Raw genomic sequence first — 26,713 nt, forward strand, 5'->3', positions numbered from 1 at the left:
GATATTTAAGCTTTCTGATCTTCAGTTTCTGAACCTAAAAAAACATGACTATTAATAGCGATCCTACTGGGAATGCTCTTAGGTTGAAATTAGATAACGTATTTAAAGTGCCTGGCAAAGTATCTGACACAGAGTACGCACTCAAAAAGTAGAAGGGTATTATCATCTTAAGATTGTGGTAACAATACTAACATTTTCATTATTATTAGCTAGCCAGTGGAAGAAAGTAAGAGACCATGGATTCAAAAGAACAAGATACAAATTTTTTTCCTCTTCTGTAATACGCCATACTCTTTTGGTACTTTGTTATAAAAACTAATTATGCATACCTGGCTCTTCCTTGACTATTTTTCCTGCCTCATCTCTACACTGTTTTCTTCACCAACTTAAAATTCTCACCCAGACCAAACCTTTTTAGGTTTCTTAACTACGCAAAACTCTTTTCACTTTAAAGCCTTTTACTCATGCTGTTCCCTGTGCTCTTGGCCTACCTTTTCACAGATCTGTCTTGAGGTCTTGGTTTAAACATCACTTCTACAGAGAAGTCTACTCTGGCCACCCAATCTAAGTAGCCAGACATTTATTAATCTCATGACATCAACTAGTTTGTTTCTTTTCTAGCACTTTTCACAATTTTTTATTGTACATTTGCTTATTAATTTCCACCCCCCCAGAACTATAAGCCCTGTCCTATGAGGGTAGTGACCATATCTGCTTTATTCATTCATCAGCATATCTCGGGTTCGATTTACTCAATGCTTATTTTGTCAATGAGTAAATAAAACAACAAATGTGAGCTAAGAGAGTGCCATGGGGTAAATAAAGCTAGCTTATGATTTGCCACAAATAACTGGCCACAGTTTGTTCTGCAACAGTAGAGGCATGAAAAGTGATTGAGCTATTGAACTTTCAGGGGCACATAAATAACAAACCATTCAGTTATGTTATGTGTACCAATCGATGAGTATTGACTAATGGCTTAAAAAGTAATACCATGCTTTTTTCCCCCTCTCTTTTCTTTAGAATGGCCACATCTGTTGCTCAGTGGATCCACAGTGCCTTCAGGAACTGTGAAGTTAACTGTCTCACTGGAAATTTCTGTTTAAAGAATGTTCTTTCATTAAAAAGACCAAAAAAAATTAAAAGTTGAAGTGGATGATTTGTGGGCAGTGAAGTGCAGCATTGTTAATAGCTGAGTAAACTTTCAATTATGAAATTTGTGGAGCTTGAGAAAATCACAAAAGGAAACATCTTGGGGCAAAACTAGACCAGAATTCCACCTCAACTGCGTCTGACGTCGGCATGTAGAAGAATGGGTGTGAAATACACACCATGACATCACGACCTCTGGATGTAAAGCCTGAGCTTACGGGAGCTTTGGCAGTCTCTAGCTTCACTGGTGCAGAAAATTTTCCTCTAGATCAGAATCTTCACAAATCAGTTCAGTTCTTCACTGCAAAAAATAAAATGTAAGGCAGTGAACGAATTCTGTTTTCCGAAGCAAAGCAAAGAATCTATAACATGTTATATGTACAGTATACACTCTGAGAAGAAATCTGAAATGAGTTATTGTCATGATAAAAATAATGCACAGGCATGGTTACTTAATATTTTCTAACAAGAGATGTCATCCTTATTTCCTTGTTTTACTGCACTTAATATTATTTGGTTGAATTTGTTCAGTATAAGCTCGTTCTTGTGTAAAATTAAATAAATATTTCTCTTACCTTATAACATGTCTGAGTGTCTGCATAATGTGTTCCTTTTCCCCCACAGATGCCTCAATATACAACCTGCTTTCTAGTTCCGCTGATGAGAAACTCCCACCATGCTATTCCCAAACTGAAAGGTGATTTTCACTACATTACATGCCGAAGTGGCGGGGGGATGGGTGATGGATACCTTTGTTCTGCCTCTCTGGATCCTCTCAGTCACCTTTTACCCTGCCTCATATCCTGGGGGCTGACCTATATACGTTGTATTAATAGGTTCTCTTGTCCTCTGGATTCTGATTCGGTTTGACCAGTGGCGACCACCGGCAGGATATCAGAAAGAGGACGTTTGGATATTTATTCTGCTGGCTCCTTTCCTGCCAGGTTACTACTATGATTAGCTGTGTCACTTACTGAATGTGACATCTCCTGACAGGTGACCCTCTCTGTTCAGCTACCCCCTCCAGTTTTTGATAACTTCTGTTTGCTTCTTCTGGCTTAGAGATAATAACAACTCTGGCTGCTTTGTCCTTTCAGGTACCTGATCGATTTCTTGTTGTTTTCCCTATTTCCTATTGCATCTTTATAAATCGTCCCTTTGTTAAACTGTCTTTAATTAGCCAGCTCGAGTGTGCCATCTCTTTCCTGCCAGGACTTTGACTGATATACATAAGGAGGGGAGTATGTGAGGGTTGGGAATATCTTCAAGAATTGGTCCTTCACAATTTGATATAAAAATTTAAAGAATCCCAATCTTAGGAGGCATTATCATATTACATGTTAAAATTTTTGATGTACTAGAATCTCAGGAGGAAAAATATTAACTTATTGATGCCCAATAGAGGAGTTAATCCAATATTGCCCTAGTCATATGTTTTGTGCTAGGGTGAAAAAGGAAATAAAGATATTATTAAATTCACTTGTAGTTTAGAGACTTCTTTAAAGAAAAAAAAAAGGAAGTGAATAGGATATGACTCCCACAAGCTACAGAAATGGTAAAGTGGCATTTTAACTACCCCTTCCGCATTGTTATGGGAACAACCTAACAGGAGCTGAGCTAAAGGATCATTTATAAATGTCTTAATACTTTGGCATGTGTAATATTTATTGAATGTGTGAATTCAAGTATCTCAATATTCCCTGGTTTTATCATAAACGATTTTTTCTGCAGCCTTTTTATATTTAATTTAAAATTTCCGCAGAGCATAAAGTTTATTTTACTTTAAAAAAATTTTTGTTTTTTGGCTGCGTTGGGTCTTCGTTGCTGCTTGCGGGCTTTCTCTAGTTGCGGCGAGCAGGGGCTACTCTTCATTGTGGTGTGCGGGCTGCTCATTGCAGTGGCCTTTCTTGTTGCGGAGCATGGGCTCTAGGTGCGTGGGCTTCAGTAGTTGTGGTGCACAGACTCAGTATTTGTGGCTCGCGGGCTCTAGAACACAGGCTGAGTAGTTGTGGCGCATGGGCTTAGTTGCTCAGTGGCATGTGGGATCTTCCCGTACCAGGGATCAAACCTGTGTCACCTGTATTGGCAGGCAGATTCTTAACCACTGCGCCACCAGGGAAATCCTAAGTTTATTTTTATTGGGCATTATTTACTATGGTAACTAGCAATTTAGTCTCCAAAAGGGTATTAATTTGAAGTTTTTTCTACATATTTCTCCCATATATAGATTTGGGATTTCATATTAAATCTCCCTAAAATCTATTTTATTTGCTTTTATGAGGAGAGTGAGAAATAGTATGTGCCTGTGCTTGTGTATATACACACACATACTCACAATCTACATCCATATATTTGTATATATTCATCATTTAGATATTTTATGCCTTCTGGAAGAAGAAGCAAGGCTGGAATTGCATACTCCCAATCTGTTGTCTTTGTAGGGCTCTGAGCATACTGGTGGTTTTCAGAGTCTGGTTTCCATAGACTTCTGAAAGAAAGAAAACTCATAACAGGGAGAAGAAAAGAGGGAAAAAATAAGATTATGTTCTTCCAAGGACCTTTGAACCAATGAATGTGTTCAGATTGAATTTTTCCGGATCCAGGAATATATATCTATATATAAGGGATCCAGGAATAAGTTTATCAAAAGAGATGCATGGTCTTATGGAGAAAATATAAATCCACCTTGAACAAAATTTTTTTTGAAGTCCTAGAATATACCTAGGCACTGTGTGAAGAGTTTATACAATGAGCCAATTTCACTGCAACAGTCCAGATACCACAGTGAATAAAGTGCGTACAGAGGGGAAGCACCCACACATTGGTTCCTCATGGAGCTCACATCCTAATGCAGGGAAAAGGAAATTAACAAATAAATAGATGCTATGTCAGGCGTTATGAAGAAAAATTAAGCTGAGTGAAGTAGTGATATGGACCAGGGTGCTAGTTTAGATAGGGCGGGGGTGAAGTCCTTTCTAAGATAAAGTGACATTGGAGCAGAAATTTAATGAAGTGAGGGAGTGAGGCATCCACACACCTGAAGAGAGAATAGCAAGCAGAGGGAACTGTGCGTGAATAGGTCTGAGATGTGGCCTGAGTGGACTGAGCAAGCTGAACCTTACAGAGGATGCGGTCACAGGAGCGGCTGGTGACCAAATCACATAGGTTTTCCTAGGCCATCAGTAGAGATTAGCATTTTTATTCTTAGTGATTTGGAAGTTGTTAGAGAGATTTGAGCATAGCTCTGACATAGCCTGATGACAATTAAAGAATCCTTCTATGCCCTTTATGGAGAATAGACCTGGGGTTGGGGCCAGGTGGGGTGTGTGCTGAGCTTTGGTGCAAGAGGTACATTTATATCACAGAATTTCCAACAAGATGATAATGAATTTGGACTAGGATGGCAACATTGAGGGAGAGAAGTGAGGACCATTTAACATTAAAGAAGATCCACTTACGTGAAAAAATGGGTAGGAAGACTAAATGTCATAAAAGTGTCACATCTCCCCACTAGTGCTAATAAGGAAAAAATCCTGAACTATTATAGAAAAGCAAATGGCCAAGAATATTTTGAAGAGTTATATCTGGGGGCAGGGGAGACTTATTCTATCATATATCAAGAGGGTATAAAGCTATAGGAATTAAGAGTCTTTGTTATGGGAATAAATAAAATAGATGACAGATCAATCTACAATAGCATCAAGACCTCAGAAAGCATCCCATGGACAAATGGATACTTGATATGTGACAGAGGTTATACTGAAGAATTGGACATGTGGAAATTGCTTATGGAAAAGCAAAAACATAAAATTATGTCCTTATTTCACACAAATCAATTCCACATAGATAAAGGACCTAAATATAAAAAGCAAAATAAATTTATGAAGACATTTTAGGAGAATGCTTTCTGACCTGGGGATAGTTTAAAATAGACTCAAAAGGCATATATCATAAAATCATAGTTAAATTCTACTAAATGGAATAGATGAAAAGACAGGCCATGGACTAGAAAAGATATTGGGGTATATATATTCACAAAGGATTGGTAACCAGAATATATGTATTTAAAACTCCTAAAAAGGAAAAAAGTACAAAATACCCAATAGAAAAATGGTCAGAAGACATACATAGCTGCTTCACAAGAAAGGAAATCCCAAAATGGCGAATAAACGTGAACATTTGCTTGGGCTCCCTAGTCATTGGGTAAGTTTATATTAAAACCATAATGACAAAATATTTTTAAAAATCAAAAAAATTAAAAAGTAGGATAACACCAATTGTTGGTGAAGATGTGAAACAGCAGGAAGTCTTGCACACCAATAGTGGGATATACATCACACTTACCTCTACACCACTTTGGGGGGCAGTTCTGTAATATCTAAAGTCAAGGATATGCCCTTGTCATGATCCAGCACATACTCCTACATTTATAATCTAGAGCTGCACTGTCCAATACAGTTGACACTGGTCATTTGTGTCTATTTAAATTTAAATTAATTTAATTTAATTAAAATTCAGTTCCTCAGTTGCATGAGCATATTTCAAGGGCTCAGTGGCTACTCTGTGACTAGTGGCTAGTGGCTACTTTACAGACAGTACAATGATATTTCTATCCTAGAAAGTTCTAATGGACAGCACCGATCTATGGGAATGCTCATAAATGTGTATAAGAAGACATGCAAGAGATATTCATAATAGCGTTGTTTGTAATAAAATTCTAGAAACCATGCAAATGTCAATCAGTGGGATCAGCAATAAACAAAATGTGGTATGTTTATATTACAGACTACTCTCATTTGTATGCAAATGAATACATATAGCAACATGGATGAATCTCAGAAACATGTTGAGTAAAAAACAAGATGCAAAAAAGGAACATTTTTTACAGTATTTACATAAAATTTTTAAATGCGCAAAACTTTGTGTTATATTTATGCAAGTACAAATATGCATAAAATGCATATTAAAATGCATGGGAATGATAAATATCAAATTAGGATAGTGGCTGTCTCTGAGAGGTGGAAGAGGGGTGCCAGGTACACAGGGTGTGTAACTGTGGTTGTAATATCTGTTTATCGTTTTATTCTGTATATTTCAGATATTTCAAAATAATGTTATCTATTGCTGACATTCAGGTAAATGAATTTACAAATTGACTAAATGTGGGGTTTCTCTTGTTTTGGGTTTTTTTTTTGTCCATGCTGCACAGCATATGGGATATTAGTTCCTGACCAGGGATGGAACCTGTGCCCCCCTGCAGTGGAAGCTAGAAGTCTTAACCACTGGACTGCCAGGAAAGTCCCGACTAAACGTGTTTTCATTTATATTTCTATACCCAAAACTAAGCCAGTTAGTTCTTACATGCACGTATGGAAGTACCTAGATTTGTGGAAGCAAGGGTTTAAACAAATATACACCGTAACGCCTACAAGGTTTACATTCCTAATTATGTTTTTTAATAAATACAATACTAGTTAAAGACAGGTAATAAAAGAAAAAAAATGATCACATGATCTCACCACCTTTGGTACTGGGTTTATTTTTGTTTGCTCTTTGTCAAATGCTTACATATTTTACATTGTTGCAATCACAATATCATTTTTATTTCTACATTTTGCATAATATTTTATTGTAAATAATGTTTATATTATTATAAGTTTATAAAATTTTAAGGACTAGTAAATATTTCATTGATCTGTTAGAAATATAGTTTATTTCCTTCTAACTTTTTCACTATTATAGGTGCTGCTGCAATTCATATGGTGTAAGTTATTTTTTAGACTATATTATCAACAGTAGATTTAATGAAGCAAGTGGTGAACTGTTCGAATAATGTAGTTTAGCTGAGGTATAGTTGATGTACAATATTATATAAGTTTCAGGTATACAACATAGTGAGTCATAATTTTTAAAGGTTATATTACATTTATAGTTATTATACATATTGGCTATATTCCCTGTGTTGTACAATATATCCTTGTAGCTTATTTATTTTATACATAGTCGTTTGCACCTCTTAATCCCCTACCCTTATCTTGATTTAACGTGTTTTATTGCTTGTCCAAAGGCTGTATCAAAGAACATTCCACTGGCGATGTATGCAATTACTTTTTTTTTTTTGATAGATTTATTTTATTTGCATTGGGTCTTCTGTGGCTGTGCACGGGCTTTCTCTAGTTGCCAAGGGCTTCTCATTGCGGTGGCTTCTCTTGTTGCAGAGCACAGGCTCCAGGCGTGCAGGCTTCAGTAGTTGTGGCACACGGGCTTCAGTAGTTGTGGCTCGCAGGCTCTAGAGCTCAGGCTCAGTAGTTGTGGCACACAGGCTTAGTTGCTCTGCAGCATGTGGAATCTTCCCGGACCAGGGCTCAAACCCGTGTTCCCTGCATTGGCAGGCGGATTCTTAACCACTGCGCCACCAGGGAAGCCCTGCAATTACTTTTAAAACAACCTTGTCACCATTGAATATTATCAATTTAATTTTAGCTCTCCATTGTAGTTTTTTATAGGTGTAAAATGGTACATTACTGTTTTAATTTTAATGTCTTTAAATAATTGTGAGGTTAAACTTATGTAGGCATTGCCATTTTCTACATATGTCCTTTGCTCATATATCTCTAGTCCTTTGATCAATTATACATGAGATAAACAGTAAAAAGATATTCATGTATAATTGTTGGAAATCCTTCCACAAATTTTTGCCAATGTTTTTCTCAAAATATTAAGTTACTTTTTATAGTTTATTTCTTTTCATTTTTAGTATAAAGAATTTTAATATGTATCACTGATGGTTACTTTTATAACCTCTTATATTTGTTCAAAATTCATATTATTACATCTCCAAATAGTTCCCTACATATATTCCATAAATGGGAAAGTCATCTCCTCTAGAAAACATCCAAGAACTATTTGAGTTCTTCTGAACATCAACTGAAATTAGTTTTCTTAAATTTCAACTTAATGTATGTCATGTTGGTCCTAGTTCTATTCGCTGGGACATATTAACTCATCTTCACATATTCTTCTGGAACCCTCTTCTTCCACTATTAAATTCCTCTAATTCCTTTAATCTGTCTTGAGAAAAAAATCTCAGTTGTTCCTTTCTACATGTTTTCCTGTTGTTCATGTGCCCGTGTATGTGTCATGCCTAGAACTAAACACCATATTCCAAGAGAAATATCTCCAGCCAGGGACACACTAGGTTTAGGACCTGAGACTATAAATAAGGACTCCTTTACTGAGCTTTATTTTACAGAGAAGAAAAATTTTTTTTTCTCCCAATTCACCAACTGAGCTCTTCTGATATATTTGAAATTCATAAAAACTTTAAAATGCTAAATAAGAGAACATTTATATTCAAATTATATTCTCCCAAGTGTGTTTATGATATCGTCTTTCTTAGAGCATATTCATTGCTGTATAAAATCGTGTTGTATTCGGTGGTATTTCACTATTCCATAAAGAATCTAGTAGCATGTATTTTCTACTTCAAATTGAATTTTCCTAGTAATTTGGGCTTTTCGTCTATAGTAAATACATTTCTCAGTGCAGGTCTTCATGCATCATTTCATCATCTCTAAAATATATTCCAAAGGAAGATAGCTTTGCCTTGTTATGAAGAAAACAACTTGATTTTATTTTAGTAATTTGAATCATTTTAACTGTGAAGCAAAGCCAATAGAAACACAGTCGTATCACCTTGGTGGAATTCTCACTCTACATAGAGCGGGACACCAGTAAAACACTTCATTAAATGGTGATTAACAATAAAGATAGTTATTGCATTGGCATATTTGGCCCATGGCTAGCACAGAATAGACTATCAATACTTTTATGCTCTAGATTTTTTTTCAGCTTTATTGAGGTATAATCCACAAAAAAATTGTAATATATTTAAAGAGTATATCATGATGAATTGCAATTTGTATACATTGTGAAAGGATTTCTGCCATCTAGTTAATTAACACATTACATTCATTACATATATATAGAGAGAGAGAGAGAGTACATTTAAGTTCTCTGTTAGCAAATTTCAATTATACAGTACAGTGTTATCAACTATAGTCACCATGTTCTACATTAGATACTCAGACCTTATTCATCTTATAGCTGAAAGTTTTTACCTTTTTACCAGCCTCTCCCTATTTCCTCTGTCCCTAACCCCTGGCAACCACTTTTCTACTCTATGTTTTGACGAGTTTGATTTTTTATTTTAGATTTCATATATAAGTGATATGATGCAGTACACATGTTTTTCTCTGTCTGGCTTGTTTCACTTAGCATACTGCCCTCTAGGTCCATCCATGTTGTCACAAACTGCAGGATTTCCTTCTTTTTCATGGCTGAATAATATTCCAATATATATTGGAATATTATACTCACACACACAAGATCTCTATTCATTCATCTGTTGACAGACATGAAGATTGTTTCTATATCTTGGCTATTGTGAATAATGCTGCAATGAACATGGGAATGCAGATATCTCTTTAAGATCCTGATTTCACTTCCTTCAGCTATATACCCAGAAGTCAGATTTCTGGACCATATGGTTGTTCTATTTTTAATTTTTTGAGGAAACTCTATACTATTTTCCATAGTGATGGCACCTATTTACATTCCCAACAGCGCACAAGAGTTTCATTTTCTCCACATTCTTGCCCAAACGTGTTATCTCTTGTCTTTCTGATGATAGCTATTCTAAGGGTGTGAGGTAATATCTCATTGTAAAATTGATTTGCAATTCCCTGATTATTAGTGATATGGAGCACCTTTTAGTGTACCTGTTGGACATCTGTATATCTTCTTTGGAAAAATGTCTATACTGATCATCTGCTCATTTTTTAAATCAGAATGTTTCTGTTTTTTGCTACTGAGTTGTGTGAGTTCATATATTTTGGATATGAACCCCTTATTATATATGTGATGTGCAAATATTTCCTCCCATTCCACAGGTTGCCTTTTCATTATGTTGATTAGTTTCTTTGCTGTGCAGATGCTTTTTAGCTTGATGTAGTCTTACTATTTATTTTTCCTTTTACTGTCTTTGCTGTTGGTTTCAAGTCCAAAAAAATCATTGCCAAAACCAAGGTCATAGCTTATCCCCTTTTGTTTTTCTAGGAGTTTTACAGTTTCAGGAGTTTTACAGTTTTGTTTTTCTAGGAGTTTTACAGTTTCAGGTCTTAAATATAAGACTTTAGTCCATTTTGAGTTGGTTTTTGTGTATGATATAAGATGGTGGTCCTGTTTCATTCTTTTGCATGTGGCTGTCAGGTTTCCCAAAATCATTTATTAAAGACACTATCATTTCCCCATGGTACATTTTTGGCTCCCTTGTCGTATCAATTGACCATACTTCCGTGGGTTTCTTTGTAGGCTCTCTATTTTGTTTCCATTGATCTATGTGTCTGCTATTATGCCATAGATTTAGTATGTCCATGGGAGAATGTGAATTCGGGAGGCTCTTATCTCCATCTTGGACCAGATTCTGCCTATAGCATCAGGTCTTAGACTAAGGAAGAATGAAAGAATTTCCAGCTCACATAGAGTCCAGAGAGTTAACTAAAAGTGAGTTTGAGACCAAAGTCTCGTTTAAGGGCCAGAGAGTAAATAGTTCAGGTACACATTCTCTGTTGCAACTGCTCAACTCTGCTTTTGTACAGCTAATATATCAAGGTAAAGCATGTGTTGGAGAGCATAATATATAAGTGAATGAGTGGCCATTTTTGGCCAATAACCCATAGTTTGTCAACCTCTACCCTATGCTATATGAACCAGGGGAAACTTCAACAGCAATATATGTAGCCCATTGGGTATTCAGAAATTTGTTGCCCCAAACAGTTGTTCTCTTTCTTATATGTAAACATAGAGAAAATTCATGATCAAAATCCCAAAAGCATTTTAGTAAAGCCAAAGTGAAGGGATCACATTTGCTGAATCCACACATAACCCACCTCAATGAAACTTGCCTCCCTCTTCCCTTAGCCCCAAACTCTCTACCTTTTCACCCTAAATCAATTAAAGCTGAGGATCTATGTCCACAGAAAGGCTTCTGCCTTTCCAAAGATCTATAAATGTCTTACTGCTGCACATGTGAAGACCTCAGGGCTCTAGAAACTGATTCTCAGGATTCGTCAGGCATAAGGGACAGAGCCGACCAAACCCAGCACCCAGGATTTTCTTTCCCTATTTGACATGTAGAGGCAAGTGAGTTTATTTTCCCTAATTTTGGGCTAAGTGGAGTTACCACTTTGGAACCCAGGGAGGCAGACTCAGATATCTTCCCTAGGCCTGACAGCCTAAGTATGCTCACCTACAAAATGGAGTTAACAATACTGCCTACATTGTAGGGCTTTTGTGAGGATTTAATGAATATTCATAAGTATCTAGCCCAGTACTTAATATAAGTATGCAGTAAGTATATTTTTCTTAATACTTATTATTATTCTCAGGTGCCAAAGAGGCTGGTAGAAGAATCTCACTCTTAACTCCTTTACAAAAAGCTACTAACAGCAACCTAAAGCCACTAGTTTGCTACCAATTATTCTGTTAAATTTTCTTCCCAAGAGCTATTCATTTATTCAGATCCTCAAATGAGTCAATCTTTCCCTGTTAGCAAATATGTCATACTTTCTACACTTCTCTTCCTGAGCCCGTTACATATATTATTATTCAAACAGAATTTTTCTTTCAGAGCCTAGAGGCAGCTGCAAAATCTAGCTCACCAGGGCTCTGGGAAGCCCAGTCTTGTCCTGGCTTCTCTGGATATGAGGCAGACGTACCAGAGGGCTGTCCCATGAGGGCTTCTAATTTAGCCAAAGCCCTGCAGAGAAAGGCTTCAGTTCCTCAGTTCAGAAAAGTTTGGGAAAGATTGCAGAGCAACCTGATTTCTAACTACCAAAACTGTAAGAGAGATAGATAGATTTAGATTTCTTGAGATCCCTAGAAATAGCATCAGAATGTTCCTCCATTTGAAGCAAATGAAGGCTAAATATCTTTAATATAAGCTCTAAGAAAATATTGCCTGCTCAGGGCAAGTCCTACCCACTGCCCTCTGAAGTGGTCCATTTACTATCTAGCAGGATCAATACAGGATCCCAAGCCATTACCCCAACTGAAGGACGTGCCAGCATTTACAGGCACCTCTTTTTTAGTCTATGTCCTCAAAGATGTCTGCATCTTGGGGTTATTGGAGGAGCAGCAAGACTAGTTATCCAAAATTCCCTTAAATATTCTGAAAGTCGTTAAAAACCAAGAATGTGTTGGACCTGAGTTCACATCCCTGCCCTGTCATTTCCTAACTTAATCACGGTGAAGCTCACTTTCTAAAAAATGGATATCTATCCTAACATTATTGTCCTATCGACAATAATATCTAACGTACAAAGTTGTCAAGAAGATTACATTCTTTTACTTATTTATATGTTTTATATTATATAGTCACTGAGATTAGTGGTTTTAACTGGGAAAAGAAAGAAAATCAAGGAAGGTTCACCATAGGACTGAATACACAGCTAATCCTGATATAAATAACTTTGTGAGTTCCAGAACAAAACAAAACAAATTGAAAGGTACTCCTAAGCTTTAAACCAGCTTCCACGGTTACAATGCAAATGATGAGCAATACAAGGAAAGAGTGACAACTCCCACTTTAAAAGCAGGAGATCCCACATGCCACGGAGCAACTAAGCCCGTGCGCCAAAACTACTGAGCCTGCGCTCTAGAGCCCGCGAGCCACAACTACTGAGCCTGCATGCTGCAACTACTGAAGCCCGTGCGCCTAGAGCCCGTGCTCGGCAACAAGAGAAATCACTGCAATAAGAAGCCTGCGCACCGCAACAAAGAGCAGCCCCCGCTCACCGCAACTGGAGAAAGCCCGCGCAGCAACGAAGACCCAACGCAGCCAAAAATAAATAAATTAATTAAATAAATTAAAAAAAAAAAAAACGAATAAAGCAGGAGCTCTGCCCAGGTCCTGGTCAACTCACAAGACGTGCTAGGGTGCTCTTTGGAGGGAGATGTAACCGCTCTCTGGTTTCCTTTCCCGTCTCCTTCTAGATCCTACAGCTGAGGCCAATATATGCCTCCCTGCTGATTGGAATTTCTTGATCAATCCTAGGAGAATCCGAGGAGATATTTTAAGAGCTTTAGCCCAGTTCCCTGGCACTTGGCAGCTAATGAGTCTTGCTCCTAATCTGGACCTAAGTTTTGGTCTACTTTTTCCTAAGATGTACAAGTTCCTCTCTTATACCTAAACTCCTATTTCATTAGGTTTGAAACCTTATATAGCTCTTTCAAATCCCCTCCCAAGGACTACAATCTGAATGACTGCATAGAAAGCTGCCCAATGAACACCAAATTGTTTCATGATATGAATGAGAAAAAAAATTGAATTGCTTTAAGTTATTGAGATTTTAATGTTGTTTGCTACCGCACTTAGCCTAAGTAACACTTAAATTTTCCAGTGGAAATTGGAGACTATGGTTTATCAGTAGGAAGGTAGTCAGCAGATTGAAAAATCAGGAAAGCATTGTGTTATGGGAAAGACGTTTGCAAAAATCTGTTGCCAGCAATAATTTGGTAGGCAGATCTTGTGCTTACTGAATTGTAGCTCTAGGGAAAGAGGTTAGAAAACAATGTTAGTGCGTACAAACTAGTGTTTGTCCGCATCTGGCACAAGAAAGAAATGAAATGAGCTCCGGAAAAAGTTGGTCACTTTGTAAGCGGAAATGAGAGGGAATAGAAAAAAATCTAAAAATGTGGGCCATCAAAGTGTTGGAAATATCTTTGTTTCTAGATCCTAAACTGTAAGTGATGTGATTGAGAAAGGCTTGGAGTAACCGAAAAACTTCTGCTGCTCAAAGTGACTTCAGTCTTGCAGCAAAGATCACACACATTAATAGCCATTTTTAGCCACCATTAAATTAAGAAAAACAATTGGAGGGATCAGGCAATAAAATCAAGCTGATTAGAGATCAATGTCTGGGAAGCATCTCTGAGTATGGTTACAGGCACATGGTACTGATTGCAAGCAAATAGACCTGAAGCTTTGCTCATGAAGAAATTGCATATCACATAAAACCACGTGGGTGGTCTCAGGGAGCTTGTAATTAAAGAGCGTAAAATAATCATCGGGCAAACAGTGGGCTGACAAAACTCTGCAGCCCCAGGAAGGCACAGCCCACTTCAGATGTGCAAGGAGGATAAGAGATAAGAAGGAAGCTCCCAAAGGATGGAGTCAGGAGGCCACAGAGCACAATGTGCAAAAGAGTTCCTTCCAGAGAGCTGATTCAGAGAAGAGTCAAAGATCTCCCCCTACTCTCTGGGTTTGTCCATCTGGATTACCTCTGACCAGTAATGGCTGTGTCTCCCTGTTTTACCCTTTCCAAACGGAGCTATTCTTTATGGTGGATATCGGGGATGGATACTAAGTGCATAGTCACAGGACTATGAGAAACTATATCTGATAGGTTGTAGAGGACATGCATTATCTGAGATCCTGGAAATGAGTGTAATCTATATGTGGGAAAAGGGGAGAGAATGAAAATTTGGTTACCAGAAAGAGCAGGCAATGGTGAAAATGCTAATGTTCAGCAATACACATATTCCCTTTTCTTGGACACATAGAAAAACTACATTTCCCAGCCTCCTTTGCAGTTAAGTATGATCAGGTAATTGAGTTCTAAGTAATGGAAGGTGGGCAGAAGTGAAGTAGTCTAACTCTAGGCATAGTTCACACAGCCTCCTGCAGTGGAGGGCTCCAAGGCCCTAGAAGTAGGTAGAAAACTACAGCCCACAGGCCAAATCTGGCTCACTGCCTATTTTTTTTTTTGGGCATATTTTTATTAAAAGTAACTTTTTCAAAACAAAAAAAATCATTAGAAGAGCAGCATTTTTGCAAATCTCTTTTATATCTGACAATAGAAGACAGCTGGATTATCATGTCAGCTTCTTCATTCAACATGTTGCTTTGGTTGAAGCATATAAAGAAAAGCTGGCCTCATGGTCATACAGTTGGAAAAGGAACTTCATGAAACTTCTGAAAGGGTTTCAGGTACCCCCAGGAGTCCTCAGACCATACTTTGAGAACCACTGCAGTAAACTATACTGTTTCTCAGTTAGAGATTATATGGCTATTGAATCAGTATTAGACCAAGATATTTTAAACAGGGACTTTGCTGGCGGTCCAGTGGTTAAGACTCAGCACTTCCAATGCAGGGGGCACAGGTTCGATCCCTGGTCAGGGAACTAAGATCCCACATGGCACATGCACTGCCAAAAAAAAAAAGACATTTTAGGGGGCTTCCCTGGTGGCGCAGTGGTTGAGAATCTGCCTGCCAATGCAGGGGACACGGGTTCGAGCCCTGGTCTGGGAAGATCCCACATGCTGCAGAGCAACTAGGCCCGTGAGCCACAACTACTGAGCCTGCGCGTCTGGAGCCTGTGCTCCGCAACGAGAGAGGCCGCGACAGTGAGAGGCCCACGCACCACGATGAAGAGTGGCCCCCGCTTACCACAACTGGAGAAGGCCCTCGCATAGAAACAAAGACCCAACACAGCCAAAACAATTAAATAAATAAATAAATAAGTCAGGAACTCTTTAAAAAAAAAAAATCATTTAAAAAAAAGACATTTTAAACAAATTGCAAAGGGTGGTAGTAGGGAAGGAAACTTGAATTCTCCCATTAACTCAATTTTAAATATCAATTTTCAACTTACGTGCAAAAATTGCTCTTAGCCAGCCAAGATTACATATTAGGTTTTTTCAAGTTTACTTTTTCAAACTAAGAAGAGAAAGCAACATGTCATACAGAAAGTTCACATTTGTACAGTGTCTTTACAGTTTACAAAGACTCTTTCTGTGTCCACCTGATGCCATTTAATCCTTAGAAGCCACTTGATAGAGGAGGAAAGCTTGGAGCAGAGAGGTAACTTTCCCAAGATTGCCGTCAATAAGCAGGCTTCCTTGTGACCAAGCGATGTGCTCACAGGACAATTCTGCTCTGTCTCTAATGAACAAACATCTCTCTTGCAAAAGCTGGCTTTCCAACCTGGGAAGAGGGGACTCTTTATTTATGTTTACTTTTTTCACATATATACAACAGACAGCATCTGTTCTAGAATCCACCTGGATTTCATTTGACACAGAATATCAATACAATATGGCTGCAGGAATAGCAAACTGGAAAGACAAAGCGTAAAAGACACGGGTCTATCTAATTTATAATTAAGGAACAAGAGGGCAAGTCATTAAATGAATAACAGAACAGCTGAGCTTGATAGAAGAATTCTTTTTTACTAGTGCACATACTTTTGGAATTCCCACTATCTGTTGTCCAACAGACACACCTGCCATGTTTTGAGCCAGCAGGAGAAGCAGTGGAAGTGAAAAAGCACGGTCACAGACTCCCCATGCAACGGTGCACTCTTCAGAAGTAGCAGATGCCCGGTTAGCTCAACATCCTATGGAAAGATCCATAATGCGGTTCCTGCAGATGGCACAGTTTTGAGCCACAATATCCCAGGCCCAGAGGGCTACTGCATTTCATTTGTTCACTTCAATGTGCTTCTTGCCCGTGTTGTTGTTGGTGCCACGTGGGGTATCCATATCCCTCACTGCTGCCATTTTGGAAACACACCCCCTGTGGTCCTCACTGCCTATTCTTGTACAACCATGAGCTAAAATGGCTTTACATTTTTCAATTACCTTTAAAAATAAGAATAATAATATTCCACAACATTCAAAATTATTTAAAATTTAATTTGCAATGTAATAAAGTTTTATTGGAACACATCCACATTCACAATCATTTCTATATCGTTTATGCCCGCTTTCATATTAAGTGGCAGGGTTGAATAGATACAGCAGAGACCATGTGTGGTGCCCTCACTGCTGCCCCCTGCTGACTCAGTGCATTCTACATTGCAATGATGCAGTTATAACTTGACCACATTTTGACTGCCATCCATATCACTGTACTGTAACATTTTGTTTTATTTTATGCTTTTACTATCAGTGCATATTCGTCAGGTCAAAACAAGAAAGGAAGAAAAAAGTGGACTTCATATGGTGCATGTTTGAAGCATACTGGAGTGTGGATTATTTTGTTAACAAATTAGGTGGCAAAGCATTGTGTTTTTTATGCAATGACCTTTTAGCTGTGGTAGGCAAAATAATACCACCACCACCCCCACCCCCAGATGTCCATATCCTAATTCCTGGAACCTGTGAATATGTTATTTTACATGTCAAAAGGAACTATGCATACGTAAAGTAAAAATATTAAGGAAAAAAAGGAACTTTGCAGGTGCAACTAATTTAAGGGATCTTGAGATAGAGATTTTAAAATTTAGTCTAGATACAAGACTTTATTTACAAATATTTAGATTAATAGCATTTTGGCACATCAAATGTAGAACACAGCAGTCTGAATAAATCCTGTCACAAAAACAATAAGACACATTGTAAATAATTTTGTAAATCAGGGAATTGCACCTCAAAAAGCCACAGTCTTTAGTTGTGTCTGCTACCTTATATCCCAATGGGTAACTTTTTCTTTTGTTTTTGTAAATATATACACACACCAGCAAGTCATGGTCCCTGGGGGAGTCCCTTGTGATACAACACTATAAGCAAAATGGAATGCTGTAAGTCTTAACAGAATGTACCAACCTATTCTAGGAATCTTGTTTTTAAAAAAGTTAAAGGCAAACATAAAAATGATTCCACAAATTAACCAAATCCTATTTTCTGCACATTCCACTTTTGGGTTTTATTTAACATTGACTGTATACTATTCTGTTATTACCACATGTTTACAACCCAGAAAGACATATTTTTTACTTTAGTGTCTGTAAAAAGGGATGTAAAATGTGTAATTTAAACACTGCAGCTGACCTGAATGAATTTTATATTATATGCTGAGGTTTACCTATCCTACTTCAAACAACTTCTCAATTCCCAGCGTGAAGCATGAAGTCAATTAGAAATCAATGAACAGAAGTGAAGAACTTGTTAAAATATGTTTGTTGTCTTAAGAAATAAGATTGTTTCCTTTGCAATACAGTATTTTCTCAGTGGCCAAAACACCCAGAGCAAAGTAATAATTTACTTTGTATCAATACAAACACTGAAACACCATTAGAAACACCTTCCCTTTAACAAAACAATTTATGCCAACATGACATATAATAGCCCCTCATACTAAGAACACAAAGAATATCTTAAGTTATTTCACTGCAGTGTTAAAAACACACAATTTAAAATCCCTTAACAGCAGTCCTGCAGTTCTGGCTGTCTGGTTCAGAATCTCATCATTCCAGAAAGGCACTGAGACCATTATTACCCTAGTGGTTCTAATGTAATCACAATGGTCCTTACAAAGGGATAAGCGGGACAGTCAGAGGAGGAAATGGGATGATGGAAGGAGATGTTGGAGTGATGTAATTGCTGGCTGGGGCCATGAGCCAAGGAATTTAGGAATCCTCTAGAGACTGTGAAAAAGCAAGAATTGGATTGTCCCATAGATCCTCCAGAAAAAAACACAGACTCCACAATATTTTGATTTTAGCCAGTGAGACTCCCTTTGGATTTTTAACCTCCAGAACTGTAAGATAATAAATTTGTGTTGTGTTAAGAAGTCACTAAGTTTGTGGTGTTATAACAGCAATAAGAAACTAATACGATAAGTCTTGATATTACCAAACAGAGCACATATTGAAATATTCCCAACTGACAGGAAAACAATGTCCAGAAAAATTAGAAAATTTAAAACAAAATATCTTATCACAGTAGAATTTCTTCACAAAAGTAAAGAAAAAAATAAGGCTGCAACCTAAATACATTTTCCAGTGGCTCATTTGTCAGCCAAGCAAGAAAGCTGTTTACTTATGGGGAGTTAATTAAATTGTGTTTGATTGCAGCTGAAGAAATGCATCCAGAAAAAAATAATTCAAAACTATTACCCTTTTGATGAGAACAGTTGCTCAAAAAGTTAAGGATATTGGAAACAACATGGAGAGTTGACAAAAACATTAATCATAAGGTAGATGATTTTGAGTGGTTTGTTTTGGTTCTTGATGAGTAAATGTTACCTATACCACTCAGTTGTTTATTGGATGCCAAGTTTTAAGTTACTGAATCATCTGAGTGGAACAAATACAGGTGAGTACCTTTTCAGAGAAGTTGAAAAAAACATTAATTCAGTACAACATAAAGTGGAATCTGCTAAGATGTATTACAACCGATGATGGTAAAAATATGTGTGGAACAGAAAAAGGTTCTGTTGGACAAATTCACAAAGTTTGTGAAAAAATAAGGTATTTAAAGCCTATGGTTGTTAACTGTCTTATTTATGAGCAAAGACTCTGCAGAAAATATTTGACTCTATCATGTGTTATTGAAACAAGTGTCAACAGCATATTTCATTTGCTTTCATGGATTTATCCATCTCCAGTTCCATGAATTTTTGTCAGAAATAGAAGCTGGATTTCTTACCCTGCCCTACTACACAGTACTCTGATGGTTTAGCAGTGTTAATTTATTGTCAAAATAAACAGACTCAAAATTAAAATTTTTCTGAACAAGGAAAGCTGTGCTCAGCCACTATCATCAAATACTGAATGACTTTGGAAATCATCTTTTTCCACAGAATTGATAATGCTTACTGAATTCAACCTAGAATTTCAAGGCAAAATAGCACTTACATGTGAAACACATACATTGTAGTCATTTCCATAACAACCTAATTTTGTTTGAGCCACAGGTAACCTCAAGCTGCTTTATACACCTTCTGTGCTGTAAATTTAAAACAAAAACCCAAATCTCCATTCCCACACAAATTTGCAGTGATATGCTTTCCCAGCTCAGACTACTGTAACAGCAGTATTTTTGGTATCTCGATGCAAGTACAAAAATTTTCACATTTCATAATCCATATAATTGTTCAGTTGAGGAGCTTCCTTCTAATCTTCAATCGGAAGTGATTAGTCTACCATGTAATGATAGGTTAAAAGGCAAGAGAAGAATCTTATAGAATCCTGAAACTACCTTTCAAGAGATGAATATAGTCAATTAAAATCATACACTCATGGACTGATATCAATATTGGCAGAACTTATCCACGTGAAAAGATGAAATAAGAAAAAAAAATTTCAATAAAGACTAGCATTAACTGATGAACATTTGCAGTCATTTTGACTATAGGAAAAGTAATTTAAACCTCAATCAAGCAAAATTGTATCCCCCAACAAAATAATTCAATTTTTCTCATTGGTAAGCTTGTATTACAAATAACTGCACTCAGTTATCATATTCTGAATTTCATCAATATAATATTTGCTGAAATTTGTTTTTTCTCTTGTTCAGTAAGTACCTACATAATATCTTTGATTTTGCCTCTTGACGGGCAAAGCCTAAAATACTTACTATCTGGCCCTTTACACAAAATGTTTTTTGACTCTGATTTAGGAGAGGTAGGGCTATTAGATACCAGCAGACTACAATACTAATCACTAGATGGAGGGCTGATCACTCAACAGTCAGTTGGATCACTGAATAAGAAATTAACCTTCATTGTCTTAAGCCACCAAGACTTGTGGGTTGTTTGTTACAACAGCCAGTGTTACTTACCATGACTAAAACAACCTTTTAATTACATGACTGAAATTCACATTTAAGGAAACCTCAAAAACCATGAGAATTTCCAGGAAGTACTAAGTCACTTTGGGAAAAAGCTACAGATGCATCATTATCTTAGCAAAGTAAATCAGCACAGGAAATTCATCTTTCATTAATTCAGCCAACATTGTTCAAGGCACTGTGAGGAAGGTTATATGCAAGGTTGATTTGATGTTTCTCTTTGAACTATAAATTCCCACTTATTTTTGAGTTGAGCAATTTAATGCATTTAAATCAATAAATCTTTAGAAGCCAGATGCAATCATTTATTCAATGGAAATCTTCCCCTAGATGAAGAAAGAACATGCATTTTTGCCTTCCTAAATGAGCAATTTCTCATTCCTTGGAATAATGCTAAACTGTTCCTTGCTTGCAAACTAGAAAAGAGTAAAATTTGAGGTCTGAATAGGACATTACTTTGAAATACCCCCAGAGAGAGCACTAGGCAAAGTTCTGTAATAAAATGCAGCCACCAAATTGTCAGCATTTGTCCCAGTTGCATGAAGAACTAGAGAGAGCAAAACACTGAGGAGAGAAAATTTTTTTCCCATTTTGCACTGTGAAGTGAAAAACTACCTGAGATGATAAGCATTTCCCTTTCTGATTCAGAGTAGAATCAGGTCCACAAAATTAAATTATATAAGCATGGCTCAATATTTCTTTTAAAATCACATATTTTAAAAATATTTTCTGGTTGTGTTTAATATGACTGTGTATCCCAGATCTCATCCTAATCATTCTAATGAACTTTTCCCCAAATGTTCCTAAGCATGAGAATCCCTTGGGGTAAGTGTTCGTTAACATGTCCGTTTTTGTAACCAGAAACTGATTCATTAGATCAAATGAAGGCCTAAGACTCTGTACTTTCACAAATTCACCTTGGAGGTTAAAGTGGATGCGCATATTTTGAATGGGGCTCACTCAGCCTCCATTCTGCCATCTTAGACTCTCTTGCAGCTAGAGTTCTGGCTGCAAATTAATTCCCCTAGTTAGAGTGCACTTGCAGAACACTTGGAAGGTGAAAGCAAGGTGGAAGCTACCTTTCTGCCCCTTTTTGGCTATTTCTGCTCTCAGGCATGGCTGTGGTCATGAGTTTTCTCAGGTAATATTTCAGTATCTGTTGTCCAGTTTTCTGTGTGTTGAACAGTGGCGGTTTCAGAGGTAGTAGCGGTGTCCCTTTTTTCTGGCATAGTTCCAATGATGACCTATTGTTCTAGAATGTTCCTGGAGGCTCAAACAGGAAAGTACCTTTTCATATAACTTCTAACTATTCTGTAAGCATCTAATTCTCTGCATCATGTCAGTTCCTGCTTAAAATACCCAGAGTTATTTCTGTTTCTTCAACTAAACTGTGACTAATAAAGAATATGGTATCAATGTTAACGTTATACCGCAGTGCGTTCTAGACCAGTACCATTGTTTCTGTCTCTTAGAAACCTATTCTTTTCTCATTGTATAGGAATGTGTTTGTGAGAAGATTCATTAATGGCATCAAGATGCCATTGAGATCCTGGGTTGATATTTGGACAGCAAGTATGATTGCCCACTGATTCTCTACTCCACCTCCCTTCCCAACACAAAGGATCAAGGATCATAGTAAGCCTTTTTACCATTGTTTCTCCAGGTGGGGACCACCCTTAGGCTGAGACCACAGACCCTTTCTAGAAAAGCGGCAAATGTGTTAGATGAGGGAAGGAGACCATCTGAATATAAACTTCATAAGGGTAGAAATTTCTGCTTGTTTTTTTTGTTCAATGTTACAATCCTAACACCTAGAACAGTGCCTGACAGCACTGTTACATAATAATTACATAAAGAACTTTATGAACTGATGAATAGTCAGTAAATATTTGTTGAATAATGAATTAATATAGCACTGCCTAAAGGAGTTACTACTTCTTATCAAGGTAAAACTTCCAGAGCCTTGTCTTGCCTCAAGGCTTGAATGGTATATTAGGGCTAAAAAAAAAAAAAAAAAAAAAAAAGAATATGCAGGGTCTGGAAACAAGCATTGGACCTACATAGTCTGGAATTTTACTTACCAACCTAAATCTCTGAATACTATGATTTTCACCTCTTTGCCTTGCTCACTGGCTGGCCACTCTGCGACCCTATGTCGTGTTTCAAATGTTGCTCTGAGCTAGTATTGGTCACTGCCAGCCCATCAAGATATGTCCTGGAACGACTCTGCTACCTTCTGTTGGAATGCCAAGCCTACCTTTGCATGGTTTTGGTTTTCTAAACCCCTTACAATTAAGTGGGTGTTGACGTGATAGCTTGGTCTTAGTAATAAGAACAAAATCTACGTTATCAAAATCAGCACTCACATTTAGAGTCAAGTTGCCATTAAGTGGCTTAAAATTAAGCCCCAGAACACTGGACTAGTAGTACATACATCCCTCTTGCCTAAGGTCAAGATTGCCCTAAGAAATGGTATGGCTGACGATTGGTGGTAGACATTGAGGTGTAAGAGCTATGAGGAGTAGGTTATACAAGTTGACATAAACTCTGCTGAGGAAAATTTTATTTTATTCATTTATATCAGTCCCACTTGCTGATCTTTATCATCAAACATGGAATTCCCAAGGTTTGAATAGAGGGGAGCTTTGGGACAAGAATCCCCAAATAATATTTCGTCTAGCTCCATGACTTTTATCTTTCTGCTAGGCTTCCCTCACTCCCATTATCATGCTGTATTCACTCTTTAAAACCATGATCCACCAATGGAAAAAAAAACAAAAAACAAAAAAACTTAATAACTTTCAGCACAGCTGAGCTATTGGCATTTTAAAAATTACCTATGATTCTTAGATAAAATTAAGAAAGAGGAAAATACAAGCCATATATAAACTAATTCCCTAAGAACAAACTCCCTTCTAGCCTTTTTAAAGGCCTGATACATTTTCACCTGTCTAACTTGGCTTCCAGCCCTCTTTGATTCTTTCTTATTTCCATGAGACAGAATGCATACCTGTCATCAGATATGCTGATAAATTTCCCTATCTTTTCTCTTTGGCAAAAATATCTTCTGTTCTAGTGAATACTGAAGTTGCTCTTCAATTAGCTCTTCAACTCAATTAGCCTTCCTAAATCACTTAGCCCACATCAGAACAAAAGATTAGATATTATTTTTGTGATTCAGCTTCCAATCACTGTTTGAACTTATCCATTGGTTTAATATAGCAAATATTTGTTGGAATCTTTTCATGGACCAAGCATTATGCAAAGTTCTAGGCATACAAATATGAGTGGCCACTGCCTTTCCCATCAAAAAGCTGTCTGTGGTACCATGGACAGAGTCACAAAAACCAACTAAAATGCAAGTCATGATATGACTTGAATTGGAAACTGAATTATCAGAATAATTACCAAATATGGCAGGTTTTGAGCAAAATGAAGGTTGAGATTCTTCTCATAGAACGGAGCATTGGATACAGCAAAAAGCCACTGGAAACATTTAAATTACAGTGGGACTGGGCTGTACTATTTGTGAGACAGAACTTTTTTCTAAATCAGATTATATCAATTATGAAAGTGGTTCTTTAGTTGTCAAAAAAAAAGGAATTGAGTTATAAGTTTAATATTCCTTTTAGCCTTCTTTTTAACTTTATTGTTTTTTTTTTTCTTAATTACATACAAAATTTTCTTTTCTTTTGATAGGGGATACATAACATATAGTCATAATTTTGATAGTGTTATATCAATATTTTTATATTTAATATTAATAATCCAGAGTCAAGGTGATTTTAGATAATTTGCATTTGTTTTAAGTTTTTACAATCTCTTTAATTTCAAATGAGTGACCTATCAATAAAACACTGGACTATAGGTATACAAAGTATTTGAAAGTTAAATTTTAATAACAAATGGGTTCTACTGACCTTATTCTTTCTAAATCTCTAGAGATCAGGAATACAGTATACAGTCAATTCTGTTAATTTTCATTAAATATTCTCTACACTGTTTAGTATTTTTCTTATTTTCAACAATAGACTTTTTTTATTAAAAAAACTTATTTTAAAATAATTCTTACAAATTTTCCTCACATGGGAGCTACATGGTTTCTCTCAGTTTGTCTAACCATAAAACCATTTCACTTGTATTTGACAAGACAAAGGTAAAGGGTTTTGTTACAAGTAGTTGTGAGAATCCATACAATTGTTCAAATGTTCTTGAAACTTTTAAACTTGATATCAGCACTTACATAGCATCACTGAAGAATCATGGGAATTATTGAATCCTGCTTCCTCAGTTTCCTGATGAGACTCAGAATAGAGGACTGATGTACACAGATAAGACCACATACTTTCTTAGTTTATGACAACAATGGGAATATAACCCAGAAATTTAGGTTTCTATTTTAGGACACTTTTATTATAACACAGCTGTCTTCTTAATTAACTATAAAGTAATAAAAGGTCACTTTTAACATAAAAGTTGTAAGTAAAAAGTTCTTTATACCCCAGATACTTAAATAGATCTGTGATAAATAATGATACAAAGTCCCGGTTTTATAATTTAGGATATTTAAGAAATTTTCACTTAACATCAGTGTTTGACTTGAATGATAAGCAAGGAAGTATGTAGTTTTAAGTCAACATAATAACCTAATAATATATTACAGTAAATATTTTCAATCCATAAGTATTTTTTGAACATGCCTACTTGCAGAGCACTGTCCTAGTTTTCAGGGAAAATGGTTGAGGAGGTTGGAGAGGATTAAAGAAAAGTAAAGGACATCATGTTTCTTTTTTTTTTTTTAATAAAACCTTCAATATATTAATAGAAGTGGGGGGAAAACCATGATTAAATAAAAGAACTTTTTTACCAATTTTTTTGGTCTTTAAAATTTTTTATTTGCCAAGATATAGTGAGAGAAGGAATCATCCTTAACTTCTCTCTTTCCCTTGCATTTCAATTTCCATTCCAAGTATAAATATTATATAATATTGAAAGACCAAAAGTGACCTTTCTTAGTAAAGGAGCAACTAAGCCCGTGTGCCACAACTACTCAGCGGGCGCTCTAGAGCCCGCAAGCCACAACTACTGAGACCACGCACCACAACTATGGAAGCCCGTGCGCCTGGAGCCAGTGCTCCGCAACAAGAGAAGCCACCGCAATGAGAAGCCCGCGCACCTCAACAAAGAGTAGTCCCCGCTCGCCGAAACTAGAGAAAGTCCTGTGCACAGCAATGAAAACCCAACGCAGCCAAAAATAAATAAATTAATTAATTTTTAAAAAAATCCTTAGCTTTGTGTCCTGGTCTTATTCAGGACATAACTTTTGCTATCAAAGAATTTCAATTGGCCTGTCACTTCTGCAAGGAATGTGAGGCTATATCTTCAACTGAGAGCCATGAGCTGGGTTTATATTCAGATGGGAATATAAAGGAGGGAAATTGGAAAAGGAGGATGCTGGAATCTGTTGGTCCTAGTTTACATCAGGCACTGTGGTAGAATGATTATTCTACCATCTGTTTTCCGAATGCCCCTATGTTTCCCTTCGATTTCTCCCCTGCAATTTTTGCATGGAAGCGCTATGGATGCTATCTGGGAAGCTACAGCTTATCTCAACTGTTTTCTTTTTATCCTATTGAGTTGGCTCAGCATGGCAGTCCTTTGAAGGCAGTGGGAGCCCTGTGTCTGCATCCCTTCCAAACAGATGCACTCTTACTGAAGGCTCAGGAGAGAATGTAGAAATCAGACTTCCTCCAACCAAGATGGTTTCCACAGAAAGCTGCATGAAGTAAGGGTCTCACAGGAACTTCCAGGTTTTTACAGTTTAATCATTTACATGTTTCTTTTGTTAAATCATAATTTAAGAAATAGATTTAAAGCTACTCTTAGATGCAAGAATAAAGGATGTGTGATGCCCTGACTAATAGC

At 36.9% G+C, this 26,713-nt stretch overlaps 1 protein-coding gene across 2 annotated transcripts in view; it reads left to right on the plus strand.

Moving 5' to 3' along the window:
* The window catches only part of NELL2 (neural EGFL like 2), a 601,925-nt gene that overhangs the window by 359,805 nt on the left and 215,407 nt on the right, over window positions 1-26,713 (plus strand). The window contains exon 21 of one of the 2 annotated variants that reach the window (XM_082422567.1): window positions 1,024-4,370. In XM_082422567.1, the coding sequence (XP_082278693.1) occupies window positions 1,024-1,074 (51 nt within the window). In that variant the 3' untranslated portion in view covers window positions 1,075-4,370. Of the gene's footprint in view, window positions 1-1,023; window positions 6,384-26,713 lie in introns of those variants that run through there. The other variant, XM_082422566.1, reaches the window with a different exon arrangement.

Source organism: Balaenoptera physalus (genome assembly GCF_965194825.1).
Source record: "Balaenoptera physalus genome assembly, chromosome: 13".
NCBI lineage: Eukaryota > Metazoa > Chordata > Mammalia > Artiodactyla > Balaenopteridae > Balaenoptera > Balaenoptera physalus.